At 40.2% G+C, this 14,699-nt stretch overlaps 1 protein-coding gene across 1 annotated transcript in view; it reads left to right on the forward strand.

Moving 5' to 3' along the window:
* Positions 1 to 202: 202 nt before the first annotated feature.
* Positions 203 to 14,699, forward strand: part of PSMD2 (proteasome 26S subunit ubiquitin receptor, non-ATPase 2) — a 43,573-nt gene continuing 29,076 nt past the window's right edge. Inside the window, exons 1-11 of the mRNA XM_082248895.1 lie at positions 203 to 376; positions 5,583 to 5,639; positions 7,682 to 7,846; positions 8,931 to 9,052; positions 9,322 to 9,546; positions 9,774 to 9,932; positions 13,021 to 13,165; positions 13,274 to 13,334; positions 13,414 to 13,560; positions 13,663 to 13,769; positions 13,905 to 14,032. Coding sequence (XP_082105021.1) covers positions 269 to 376; positions 5,583 to 5,639; positions 7,682 to 7,846; positions 8,931 to 9,052; positions 9,322 to 9,546; positions 9,774 to 9,932; positions 13,021 to 13,165; positions 13,274 to 13,334; positions 13,414 to 13,560; positions 13,663 to 13,769; positions 13,905 to 14,032 — 1,424 coding nt within the window. The 5' untranslated portion in view covers positions 203 to 268. The remainder of the gene's footprint in view (positions 377 to 5,582; positions 5,640 to 7,681; positions 7,847 to 8,930; positions 9,053 to 9,321; positions 9,547 to 9,773; positions 9,933 to 13,020; positions 13,166 to 13,273; positions 13,335 to 13,413; positions 13,561 to 13,662; positions 13,770 to 13,904; positions 14,033 to 14,699) is intronic.

The raw sequence follows: 14,699 nt of genomic DNA on the forward strand, positions 1-14,699 counted from the left end.
TTACATTCTCCACAACTGGAACGCTACAATTGTATCAATCGCATCGATGAGAGCACCACTACGGCTACCATCACGGAGTAGTAATATGGCGCTCCAGTAAAAGTGGCTTCTCATAGTCACGTGACCAGGAAGCAGCCTTTCCTGAGACGATACACTGCGCAGCGTACCCAGGGGTTGTACGTGTACGTGTTACGTCCAGCAGCGTGCTCCCAGCGCCTGCGCGGATTGGCTGGCCTGTGTTCGCCTTTACCGGGACTCATTGGAAGACATGGAGGAACAGAGCCGGAGTCAGCAAACACCAGCGGCTGGTAAAGGCAAGGAGGCCGGAGGAGAGGCGCGCGACACGGTGAAGGAGAAGAAGGAAGAGCAGGAATTGGTGAGACTCGGCGAGGAGAGAGGCCGGCCATACTGTGTAGAGAGATAAGCTATGCGGGGGATACAGCTGAGTCACTGGGGCCCATACACAACACAGGCCCCCGGGGGCTGGCACTAACAATGACATGGCAGAGGACTGACTGGCTGCACCTAGGATGGATAATGATTGGTTACCCGGCACTAAGCATAGTGTCACTGGGATGTGTGCAGGAGGATGGCACCTACTGGAGTCAGGGCAAATGACCATACACTATACAATCTGATCTGTAAGGTGACCGTACACTATACAATCTGATCTGTAAGGTGACCGTCCATCCACTATACAATCTGATCTGTAAGGTGACCATACACTATACAATCTGATCTGTAAGGTGACCGTACGCTGTACAATCTGATCTGTAAGGTGACCGTACGCTGTACAATCTCTAATTGTACAGGATTCCTGAGATCTACCATCAACTGTGTTGTGCAAGGGCTGACCTGGTTGGATACATAGTGAATCGACTGTTTAGATGTGTTCTGATATTCAATTGTTTTGGTAAACCTAAAGGAGATTGTACAATTAGTGTATAGTGTATGGTCACCTTTAAAGGAGATTATCCACTTAGTGTCAAATCACTCACCTGTACCTCATTTGGCTTTAAGTAGTTGTACTGGGTCGATGTCTGCAGCTACAGTCATCATCTCAGTATTGTTTTTGAAAGCTGGTAGCTGGCTTTTTTGTAAAAGCCATCTGAAAGGCTAATTAGCTACTAGATTGCTTTTACAGACGACCACCTCCCGCCGGTGCCTCTTCGGGAGGTCCATAAAGGAATAAATGCAGAGGATTGCACTGGCTTACCATAGAGATGGAGCACTAGAAGGCTCCTGATGACCTCTGTGGTACAGGAAACTGGAAGCAGCATCACTTCCGGGTTCCTGAATGTAAACAGTGCCATTTTTAAATGGGCAAAGCATCTGATCACACCGATCTTGGTGTGCTCAGATGCATTTAGGGCAGAAAAGAGGTTTGGGGTCAAAAAGACCAGCACTCTCCATAAAGGGTGCCTTTCACATGGCTATTGCTGTTACAAGGGGGTTTACATTCCTTGTAACAGCAATAAAAGTAATAATAAAAAAAAAGTACAAATAAAATGGATACATTTTAGGCACCCTGTGCTTGTGCACAATGGCTGACACACACGTTGGTCCTAGAAACATTTTTTTAAAAGTACAAATAAAATGAATAATACATTTTAACCCCCTAGCGGTATTCCAGAGTGTGGCTCGGGGTTAACTTTCAGTACCAAAAGCGGTAACCCCGAGCCACACTCAGGATTACCCCAGAATGTTACTCACATTCCCTGCCATCCCCCGCCGTCCTCGCACTCTCCCTGCTCTGTGCACAGCTGATTGCCGGCACTTGCCTTCCGGTTCCCTTCTCTGCGAGCGTTGCGACGCAAGGGGGTGGAACCGGCGGCAAATTCAAAAGTGTAAAAACACTAAATGTCATGATACAAAGCTGTGATCTTAACGGATTACACTGTATCATGCCATTTCACCACAGGATTGCACCTGGTGACTTTTCCATTGCCCTGCCTGTGCTTTTCCAGTGCTTTGTGCCTGGAAAATTTTGAACGACCATGGCGTCCAAAAAGTGTTCTTTTTGCGCAAAAGCGCTTTTAGATGAACTGAAAAACAGCGACAGCGAAACTGAGTTACTTGTAGAATTGAGGGATAGCGATTCGTGGGAAAATTCATCATCAGGTATGGAAAGTGACGACAGCGATGATTCTGATGTCTCTTTTTCTGGCACAGCTTGTGGAATTTGGGAAGTATATCAAATGATTCTTCAGAATTTCCAACGGAGCTATGTGCCAGAAAGAGACATCAGAATCGTCACTGTCGTCACTTTCCGTACCTGATGACGAATTTTCCTACGAATCGCTATCGCTCAGTTCTTCAAGTAACTCCGTTTCGCTTTTTCGCTGTTTTCCAGTTCGTCTAGAAGCACTTTTGCGCAAAAAGAACGCTTTTTGGACACCATGGTTGTTCTCAATTTTCCAGGCACAAAGCACTGGAAAAGTCACCAGGTGCAATCCTGTGGTGAAATGGCATGATACAGTGTAATCCGTTAGGATCACAACTTTGTATTATGTCATTTAGTGTATTTACATTTTTTAAATTGCCCGCCGGTTCCACCCCCCTGCGTCGCAACGCTCGCAGGGAAGGGAAGCGAAAGACAGGTGCCAGCATTGGCCATGCACACGGCCAGGGATCGCAGGGGAAGGTGAGTTTTAAAATGTAAAACAGATTTCCGTGCAAAACAATGTACCGCTTTTAGCACAGAAATCTGGACATAATCAAACCGCCAGGGAGGTTAAGTGTCCCCGTGCTTGTGCACAAGAATAACACACACATTCATCCTGCAGGCATATGTAACCATCGATCGTCTCATGCGTTAGGTATTGCAGCAAACGTCACAGTGAGAACAATAATTCTAGCACCAGACCTCCTCTATAACTCTAAACTGGTAACCTGTAAAGGCTTTTAAAACACCGCCTATGGTGACTAAAGGCCCGTACACACGATAAGAAAATCTGTAGGGAAAATTCGTCCCGAAGACTGATCTGCCGATTTTCGGATTGTTAGTATGGTGCTTTCGACAGCCAACTCCGACTTTTCGGCTGACAAAATCCTGATGTGCAGGCTATAAAATTTTTGTCTTCCGTAATACAACGTCCGATTTTCGTCTCATTAGTACAGTTTTCAACGGAAAAAAATCTTAAGAGCGAGACTAGGCATGCTCAGAGAAGAAAGAACACATACAAACCAATCCAACACATGACATCACTTCTGAAGTAGAATTCTGTCGTACGGGAAAATTCGTATGAAAATAACCTCTTCACTTTCCACATCAGACTAGCATGCCACAAAAAACAGACGACCGATCGTTCGATAATCTGATCGTGTGTACGGGGCTTTAGTTTGTCACCATTCCAAAGTGCGCAAGATTTTAACGCGTGACATACCTAACGCAATCTTTTATATTTTACACAAAGATTAGTTATTGTTTGTGTGCATTACAATTCATTTAAGTGTATTAAAAAAAAAAAAAAAAATTGCCTTTGAAAAACCGCTGTGTGACACAAAAAATTGCAACACCCACCATTTTTTTTCTCTAGGGCCTCTGCTAAAAAAAAAAAAAAAAAAATATATATATATTTAGGGGTTCTAAGTAATTTTCTTTACAGACAAAAGTCTGTATTTATTTATTTTTTAAACAAAAAGCTTCAGAAAAAGGCCTGGTCCTTAAGTTGTTATGCAATCCAGGTTTTATAGATTATGGGCAGCCTTGCAGCGTAACTAAAGGCAAAACAGCACAAGTGATGTGTGATGCATGATCTCTTCAGTTGAGCTATGGTGTTCTAAAAGCAGGGGCTCCCCTCTCTGGTAAATGTAAAGAATCCCCTTTATGGTATTCAATTAATACACTATACAGTCCGGAGGGTCTTCTTAACCACTTGCCTTCTTGGCCAATTCTGACACTTCTCTCGTATATGTAAAAATCTGTGTTTTTTTTTTTTTTTTTATAAAATTTACTTGGAGCCCCCAAACATTTTTATATATATATATATATATATATATATATATATATATATATATATATATATATATATATATATATATATATATATATATAATATTATTTTTTTTTTTTGCAGAGGCCTTGGAGAATAAAATAGCTGTCTTTGCAACTTCTTTTATGGCACAGGGTTTATGCGCAGTGATTTTTCAAATGCAGTGTAAAAAAAAAAAAAAAAAAAACTTTAATGGATTAAAAAAAACAAAACAATATATAACCCATTTTTTTTACAACCTGAAAGTTGTTACACCAAGTAAATAGATACCCAACATGTCCTGCTTTAATATTGCACACGCTCGTGGAATGGCGCCAAGCTATGGTAAGTTACGAGAAGATATAGTGCTAGAATTATTGCACTTGCTCTGACGTTCGCGGCAATACCTCACATGTTTGAACACCATTTACATATGTGGGCGTGACCTATGTATGCGGTCACCACTGCACTGGGGGCTTCCTTTTTTTTTTTTTCAACACATTGCTATCACAAGAAATGTAATCATCCCTTGCAATAGCAATACAGCATGACAGGTCCTCTTTATAGAGAGAGAGAGAGATCCCAAATCTCTCCTCTACCTTTAAAATCAAGAGATCGAAAAAAAGCATTGTTTACATGCCAGAGGAAGCGGAAGTGACTTCGCTCCAGTCCTCCAAGGCCATAGAGATGAGTGGAGGCCATCTTGCCTTCTTTCATCTCTATTGCGTCTGTGCCGTCACTGTGTATGCATACAGTTCACGCAGCTCGGAGGTGGATGTACACACATTTTCTAGTGGCTGTGCACAGAGGTCGGCACTAATCTGCCATCTGAATGAGCTCTAACTGTATACTGAGACAAAACTCTACCTGTAGATCTTTTATACGTTTTGTGGGACATTCATTTTTTTTTTCTTATTGAACAGAACTATAACAATGCATCATACTCCATATGGCAACATAAGCCTCATAAATAGTCATTTTTTTTATATTAGAGCATAATGAAAGATTTTAACTGGACTTATTAAATTTACTTTGTGAACATCAAGTAGAATTCAAAAACATTTACTACAAGTAGTTTAGTACAGGATAGGCAGCCTCTGCAGGTCCAGCTGTGGAGAAACTACAAATTCCACGCACAGCCTAATGTACAATTTTGGCATCTGCCGTTGAATCTACTCCCGCACGTGCACGGAACTAACGTCATCTCTGTTAGACCGTTAAAAACTAGCAAAGAACGAAGACTGGTGGAATAGTTTAGTGCAACTCCTGCTGCTGTGGGGAGGGAGAGAGCCGCTACTCTTGTGCACAACGCTGGATCGAGTGGGAGGGGGTGCTGCACTCAGGTTTTTAATCAATGCAGTAGGGTAAAAAAGCCTTTAGAACCATTTTAAATGTTTCATCTCTAAAGGTATGTTTCCACTTAAGAGCATAGAGAATGGATCCAAATTTTGTGCATGAATATATGATATAACTTTTTTTTATTTTTTTTTTTTTAAATCAAATTACTCAAGAGCATTAATGGAAGCCTTCTGGTTTGTGTCTAGTAGGTTTATGTCTTCTAATGTGATACATTGACTCTTGATAAGGCTTTTTGTTTATCTTTCACAGTCTGAAGAAGACAAGCAACTACAAGATGAACTTGAAATGCTTGTGGAACGTTTGGGGGTCAGTACCTTATGCAGCTTTTTTTTTATTTATTTTTTATTATTATTATTATTATTATTAGCAAAGTTTTACTGGTTGACAAGAACATACACCTAAAAAGTGTGCTATCCACACCCCATCTATATCTAAACTTAATACATTTTAAAACACAGATTGGCTAGAAATGCTGAGTACATGTATAGACAAAGTACATAAACAGGAAACTTTGCAGCTTATCATAGAATATATATATATATATATATATATATATATATATATATATCTATCTTGTTGTTGCCACTGCACAAACATCAGAGAGAAAATGGGCCCGGGGGCAGAGCAAAGTCTGTAGTACATATAGCCCAAAACAAAGAGCGGCACTCACGGGTCTTGAGAGGTGAACACACAGTGAGCATTTTATTTCCACGAAGCACAAGCTCCTCTTCCTAAGGACCATAAACAAGTGAAGCAACACAACATATATACCCTAAAACCCCTCCCATCATTACCATCCACATGTGATGCCATCATCAAGTGCAAATGTCAAAGTTCCAGCTAAAAACAACAATGGACTGCGTGAACCGACGTAGCCCTACGTCAGTCGCGGGGCAGCGGGGACTCTGATGCACTGGGCCGACGGCTCCGATTGCCGCCGCCCACCCGCAATTGCTCCCCGTTGAGAGAGGACGACAGTCAGCTATTGTAAGCACAGCTGACCGTTCTGCTTTCTGGAATGATCACAGAGCACCTGTGATCCTTCTATATAGGATTACAGGTCTCTATGATCATTTTACAAGCCCTTCCCCCCCCCCCCCCCCCCTCAGTTATAAATACTCCCCTAGGCTTACATTTAACCCCTTGATCACCCACTGTTAACCCCTTCCCTGCCAATGTCATTATTACAGTAACAGTGCATATTTTTAGCCTTGATTACTGTAGTAATGTCATTGGTCCCCAAAAAAAGTGTAAAAAATGTCAGGGGTCCGATCTGTCTGCCGCAATGTCTCAGTCCTGCTAAAAAACGCTGATCGCCGCCATTACTATTAAAAAAATAAGTAAAAAAGACAAATCTTTCTCCTAGTTTGTAGACGCGATAACTTTTGCGCAAACCAATAAAAATTCTGCGTTGAACTTCCAGTGACCATTATGAGAGAGTGAGAGCGATAACACCAAACTTAACACACCTGCTCCCCATTCACACCTGAGACCTTGTAATACTAAGGAGTCACATGACATCAGGGAGGGAACAAGGCTAATTGGGCTCAATTTGGGCATTTTCACTTAGGGGTGTACTCACTTTTGTTGCCAGCAGTTTAGACATTAATGCTTGTGTGTTGTTGTTTTTGAGAGGACAGCAAATGTACACTGTTATACAAGCTGTACACTCACTACTTTACATTGTAGCAAAGCGTCATTTCTTCAGTGTTGTCACAAGAAAAGATATATTTACAAAAATGTGAGGGGTGTACTCACTTTTGTGAGATACTGTATATAATATATGCACACACACTGTAGACCACAATTTTTCCCGCAGTATTTATTACATCAAAATGCACATAGAGGAAATACTTTATGTAACATTAGAGATGGGCTCAGGCGTGTTTGGGATCCCAGTCCTCTGAGCTTTAATTGAAAAGAAGAGACACAGTCCCCTACTCACACTACACAGAGAACAGGCAAAGATGTGGCTGTCAATCACAGGCTGTGTGCTGGAGCTCTCCTCCTCTGCCATCTTTTTTTCTCTTAACTGTAGTCATTTCTGTCAGTGAAAGCTTCCAGAAATGACTACAGTTAACTTACGGACAGGGTGGCAGAGAGAAATCACACTCAGAGCTTTGGATGGAGAAAAGTACATTGAATAGAAGGATGCGCTTTGTTTAGATTTCATGTCTGAAGCTTACAACCACCTTAATTTGTTATTCTGAAGTGTATCTGAGATTACTTGATTGGTGGTATTCTGCATAAGGGCTCAATTACACAGGCACAAAAAAAGTCACATTTAAAGATGTCATTTTTCTACTTTTGTTTGTAAGGATTTACTTATGTGTGTTGTGCCACTCTAGGAGAATGACACCTCCCTTTATAAGCCAGCTTTGGAGGAGTTGCGAAGGCAGATCCGATCCTCCACTACCTCCATGACCTCTGTTCCAAAACCTCTGAAATTCCTTCGACCACACTATGGCAAACTTAAGGAGATATATGAGAACATGGCCCCTGGAGAAAATAAGGTGAGTTGGGAAAATCCAATTTTTCTGATCAAAGTATTAGGTGAGAGAGAGGTTCAGAATTCGTAAGCAGTTGCTTTTGTCCCTTAGGGAACCTCTACATGGCTCAGTTATTACAAGCAATGTTTGAATCTGTGGTATTACTTGTAAAGTTTTGTCCATGTATGGGTAACCCTCAACTATGACTGCTGGATAATAACATCAGATATTTTGTGAATGTATCTATGCCCCCTACGTGCTGAAAAAAGAAACGCACTTGATTATGTACCCAAATTTTGTTATACATGATGTCTTGCCCGTTGGCAGTCTACACTATTTATGCTGTGGTTTCAAAAGCAATATGCAAGTCCCTTACACTTTTGTCTCCAGTTCGGATAACAGAACTGTTTATCTTGGATGTATTCAGAGTACAACTTGACACTGAACTCATAGTCATTTTTAATTCTTGAAACCTTGATCTTTATTTAATGGTTAGCTTTCTTGGGACTTGTGTACACACACACACACACACACACACACACACACAGTGCCGTGACTGGCAGGTTTTCTGCACCGAATAAGTGCCACACACCGTTCGGGTCTATAGAAAACAATTGTTATCTTTGTTCCTTGTGTGCACTGCTATGCATCCCAGAGGTAAAGTACAAATGAGCTGTGGTAAAATGCAGACGTGTAGCATTTTACCGCAGTGCACAGGTGGGCACCATATGTCGCTGCACAGTAGAGCAATGCTTCGTGCTGCCATGTGGGCCCTTGAATCAAGTGTCACTTTTGTCAAAAAACATGTAAACTGTGTGTAGTGCTGAAATATGCTTCACACCACCCCCTCACTGCAGCTGAAAACTGACAGCTGCCTGCAAGCTCAAACCGAGTTTTTTGTGTACAGGCGCTTTGAACAGGCCCTGGGAAGTGGTAAAGAACACTTACCTTAAGTAGAAATGGTAAAGAACACTTACCTTAAGTTGCGTTGCTACAACTAGTAAATATTTTTTGCAGTCCATGTTCTATGTATTGCATTTAGAGGTATTGTCATGTTCTGTGCAGTGATGTTAAGGGATACTGTATCAAGAATCTTCTACTTTTACAGCGGTTTGCTGCCGATATCATTTCTGTTCTTGCTATGACTATGAGTGGAGAAAGAGAATGCCTGAAGTACAGACTGTTTGGCTCACAAGAAGAGCTGGCCTCGTGGGGACATGAATATGTCAGGTAAAATAGTGAACCTTGCATTTAAATACTCTAACATATCACATACAGGTTTTTTTTCCCCAGAAAAACAGGTGTATATAGTGCACTGTATTGGGTTTTCTGTGAACAATAAAATCTTTGTTTTGAATTAATTGATGACTAGTGGGACAAGTTGTCATAATGTTTTTGTTTTGTGCTTTTGTTACATTATCAGGCTATTTGTGAAGATCAATGATGATGTATCTTTAGGTTTCCTATTTACTCTTACTGACCTGTGTATTGTGTGATAGACACTTGGCTGGTGAGGTTGCCAAAGAGTGGCAAGAAGTGGAGGAATCTGATAAATCTCAGCGAGATACCCTGCTGACATTGGTGAAGGAGATTGTCCCATATAATATGGCTCACAATGCTGAGCACGAAGCTTGCGACCTTCTTATGGAAATAGAGCAAATGGACATGCTGGAAAAAGACATCGATGACAATGCCTATGCTAAAGTTTGCCTCTATTTGACCAGGTAAGACTATGCAATTGTTTCTGGCTCACTGCAAGCACATGATACTGTTTTCTGCAGAGCTGTTCATCTTTTCTATTACACATTGATATTTCTAGTGAATGTTTGTTTTGCTTAGTTTGTGCATGGCATACCTGACAAATTATGTATTTGATTTTCATCAGTCCATTTTTTTTGCTTTAGTCGTTGGTGGGGAATTGTGGCTAATATGCCTTTTATCTTTCATGCAGTTGTGTGAGTTATGTCCCAGAGCCAGAGAGCTCTTCTCTCTTACGCTGCGCACTTTCTATCTTCCGCAAGTTTAACCGTTATCCAGAGGCACTGCGCCTTGCTCTGATGCTGAACGACATGGAACTAGTGGAGGACATCTTTACTTCTTGCAAGGATGTGTAAGTCTATTCTACTACTGTTTTTTTTTTTTTTTTTTTTTTTATGTACTATTTAAATTATGACCATTGTAAAAAAAAAAATGTTATTCATTATTATGTTTTTAGGTTTTTTACTAATCTATATATAAAATTGATTTTCTGTGTACAAATAGCTAATCATTACGTGAACAGATAAAAATGTGTGTAACAGTACCTTTTTTGGTAACCTAATGTTATCTAAACCACAAATGACTTCTTCACCCATAGGTCTGACATTCTTTGCTGCTTCTGTAGATTGTCACGTAAGTGGAGCTTGTTTAGCCACAAGGCAACCTAGGCAGCAGCCTAGAGGCCTAGTAGAGGCTGTGTCAGGAGGGCCGTCACATTTTTCATGCTTTTGCAGTAAGTTCAACTGGACTAAGCTGTTCACAGGCCTATCCCTTCACAAAAGAAAAAGCACTTTTAAGAAGTGTGTCTAATAGGTTAGGGTTAGCCAGTGCCAACGCAAATGACTTTTTTCCCCTTTGGGCCTCTTGAAGTTCTTTTCACTGTTATGCGGTGGGACAGGAGGGTTAACCATGTTTGGACCATATGCACCAGATGCAATACTTTTCATCAATATGGGGTGGACTGAAAGGCAAGCCACGTGGTAAGCAGGCCATTGGGTGTAAACATGTTCAGTGATCAAATGATGTGCCATGCGGCAGGTAGGCCACAGAGTGTATATTGGTTGCTCAATGATCTAGTAATCTGACACTAGTTGGGAGATTTACTAAAACTGGAGAGTCCAAAATTCTGGTACAGATGTGTATAGTAACCAATCAGCTTCCAGGTTTTATGGTCAAAGCTTAATTGAACAAGCTGAAGTTAGAAGCTAATTGGCTACCATGCACAACTGCACTAGATTCTGAGTGCTCTAGTTTTAGTAAATTTACCCCTAGGTGTTACTGTGAGTGGGAGGCCTGGGGGCACATTTGTATGGAATATCTGCTGTTCATGACGGCTATCAAATTCAGACCAAGACTCAAAAGGAATGCGCTCAGCTCTTCAGTTACTTTAACCCCTTGATGCCTACGTAACGCAAATATGCAGCCTTGGACTTCAAGGTGTTGTTCCACGGGTGGTGCCATTTTAGAGCGGATAGTTGGCTTTCTTGTAATAACCGATGTGAGGCAAACCAGCTGCTCGGCTGTTATTATAAGCAACAGGAGGAGACGTGTAAATATAGACCCCAGATCCCCCATAAAGAGTACCTGTTACTGTCACAAGGGATGTTTGCTATCCTTTTGACAGCAATAAGAGTAATCAAAAATAAAAAAAAGTAAAGGGACAGTGTAAATAGGGAAAAAAAATAAATAAATTTAAGAGCCCCATCCCTCTGTGCTCGCACGCAAAAGCGAATGCATGCGGAAATCGCGCCCACAAATGTAAACAGTCCTCAAACCGCATGTGTGGTATCGCCACCATTGTTAGAACAAGCGTTCTAGTGCAAGACCTCCTTTGTAACGCCAAACAGGTAACCTGTAGAAATTTCTACAGGAGTCGCCAGTTTGTAGCCATTCCGCGAGTGTGAGCAATTTTAAAGCATGACATGTTGTCCATCTATTTACTCAGTGTAACAACCTCTTTTCACAAAAAAATTGGGCTAACTTTACGGTGTTTTTTTTTTTTTTTTTTTCATTAATTGAAGTGTATTTCTTACAAAAAAATTGCATTTAAAAGACCGCTGCGCAAATACGTTGTGACATAAAATATTGCATCGATCACCATTTTATTCTCTAGGGTCTCTGCTAAAAAAAAAATAAATAAATTATATATATATATATATATATATATATATATATATATATATATATATAATATTTGGGGGTTCCAAGTAATTTTCTAGCAAAAAATACAGATTTTTAACTTGTAAGCAACAAGTGTCAGAAAAAGGCTTAGGCATGAAGGGGTTAAGAGGACGGTAATTTGAAGGTTAACCAAAGCAAAACATATATATTTTTTTTTTTCTTACCTTGAATTGGGATTTAAGACACTTTTTTATTGCTGTCTGTGTCGATGTAAAGTAGATTTAAGTCTCGTACACACGCACCGATTGTTGGCCGTGAATTTTCGGCCGATTGTCGGCTTGTTAGTATGATGCTTCCGACAACCGACTGCGACTTTTCGGCCGAACAAAATCTGGTGTGCATGCTATAAAATTTCTGTTGGCCGTCACCAGAACGGCCGATTGTTCTTCAGTCAGTACAGATTTCGGCAGACAAAAATGTGATGAGCAAGACTGGGCATGCTCAGAGAAGAAAAAACACACGAAAAGTAAACCCGAACATGACATCACTTCTGAAGTTGGTTGTTGTTGGCCGACAAAATTTGTGTGCAGTCTAGCACATTTCAACCAACACAACAACACTGGACAAAAGACGGCCGATCGGTCGGCCAACAATCTGTGCGTGTGTACGAGGCTTTGCTCTTATTTATTTATTTTTGTCTCCTGATCTCTGTCCTTGGGGCTAAAGGTTAGAGAACATTCAAAGCTTTAAGTTGCCACCGAACAGAAATAGAAGGGAAATCTTTAAATGGAGACACTAGTTCTGGTGACAGGTGTTTAATTTGGGACTTCTTTCATATTAGACAGATTTCCCTTTATTTCCTGCTATTACTTTGGGAAAGGAAGTGATGGAAAATCTCCCCAATGGGACACAGATGGAGGAGGAAACGACCGGGTTTATAAATATCCCATACTCTATACAAAATGCCTTTTAATTATACTTTGACTACATTAAACTGACGCGGATACATTTATTTTTTACCACTTTATTGCATAGGACCTAGAATGTTAAGATACCTAACGCTTAACCTATATCAGTGACTATCTTTAGGTATTTTATGTTTTGTGACTTGGGTATTGCGAAGTAGTTTATTTCACACCATACAGTACGTAGAAAACCATCTTTTGTGGTTAAGGCTGTACAGCTCATACATTTAGCCTTCAAGCAGTACACCTGTGATGTTATGGATGTTCATTTATTTAAAAGTTAGTTTGTCTTTTTTTTTTTAAATATCCTTGTGAAAAGATTTGAAATATTTTATCTAGGCTGTTTTTTTATAGGGTTATACAGAAACAGATGGCATTTATGCTAGGCCGCCATGGAGTCTATCTTAGTCTGAATGAGGATGTGGAAGAGTATGAGGATTTAACAGAAATTATGTCAAATGTTCAGCTAAACAGCAACTTCTTGGCTCTGGCTCGTGAGGTAAAAATCCTAAAAGTGTTGTATTACATGTTGTTGTTGTGTGTTTTTTTTTTTTTTTTTTTTTTTTAATATTTAATTTATTCTCCTTTTAACAATTTTCCTCCTTAGCTGGATATTATGGAGCCCAAGGTGCCAGATGACATTTACAAAACTCACCTAGAAAATAACAGTAAGTAATGAGCAGCCAGTCTAATTTTGAAACCAGTAATAATACAGTATGTTTATAATATTTAGAATGTCTTTAATAGGATTTGGAGGCAGTGGCTCACAAGTAGATTCAGCTCGGATGAATCTAGCCTCCTCATTTGTGAATGGATTTGTTAATGCTGCCTTTGGTCAAGACAAACTGCTGACTGATGATGGAAACAAATGGCTGTATAAAAACAAGGATCATGGTAAGCAAATACAGTGCTTTTATTTTGTACTCTATGCCTCCATTGGTTTCATTTCCTGCCCATATTACTCCAGTATGACTTTCTGATATATTATGTCATTAGGAATGCTCAGTGCTGCTGCTTCCTTGGGAATGATTCTCCTGTGGGATGTTGATGGTGGCCTGACTCAGATAGACAAGTATTTATATTCTTCAGAAGACTACATCAAGGTGAGTTTTACAGTTTGCTTCTTTTAACATATAGGTGGTAGTGTTTATTCAGTTCTTCCATTTACTTTAGTGCCATTAGCTTTTTAGTCGCTAAGATATTTCAACATTTGTTTAGTATAATTGTTTCCTTTGCAGTCTGGAGCTCTCTTAGCCTGTGGGATTGTGAATTCTGGGGTGAGAAATGAATGTGACCCAGCTTTGGCTCTGTTGTCAGACTATGTTCTACATAACAGCAACACAATGCGACTTGGTGCCATCTTTGGGTGAGTGCTGGACATTTTTGTCACTAATCTTAGGATACTGTAATGATATAGTAGCACTGTTTTCACTTTTGGGGCAGATGGCTGAAGTGGGTACTTGGAGGGAGCGAGAATCCACAGAGCTGTTTTGTTACAAATGCAGCATCAAGCAATGGCAGTGTTTTCACAAAAAATACAAAGCAGTGAAAGAAATCCTAGCCTTTCATCACTTACTACACAGTTCTTCTCTGAGAAGGAGACTTTGTGCCTAGCACCACAAAGCAAAAGCTTTATATTCATAGGGCTTTCTCCTGTGATGATTTTCTCTAAAATGGCTATATCAGTAAGTTAATCCTATGTAAACCACCTAAATTGAAGTTCTGGACTGTTCTTGGATAAGAGTTTTTTTTTTCCTTCACTCTTAAAGTCCAACATCCTAGATACAGAAAGCCCAGTAGTGCAAAATGACATCCTTTCAAAGGCAAGCTAGCTGTATTAACACCTATATATGAAGGAAATCTAGGTTTGTGAACACCTATTCCTTGCAATTCAGTACAGGTGGCCCCCGGGTTACAAACAAGATAGTGACTGTAGGTTTGTTCTTAAGTCGAATTTGTAAGTCAGGACAGGTAAATTTTTTTAAAGTTTAGCTCCAACCAAAAGAATAATTTTTAGTTTTTTTTTTTTTGAT

This window comes from Pelophylax lessonae (genome assembly GCF_965119305.1).
Source record: "Pelophylax lessonae genome assembly, chromosome: 3".
Taxonomy (NCBI): Eukaryota; Metazoa; Chordata; class Amphibia; order Anura; family Ranidae; genus Pelophylax; species Pelophylax lessonae.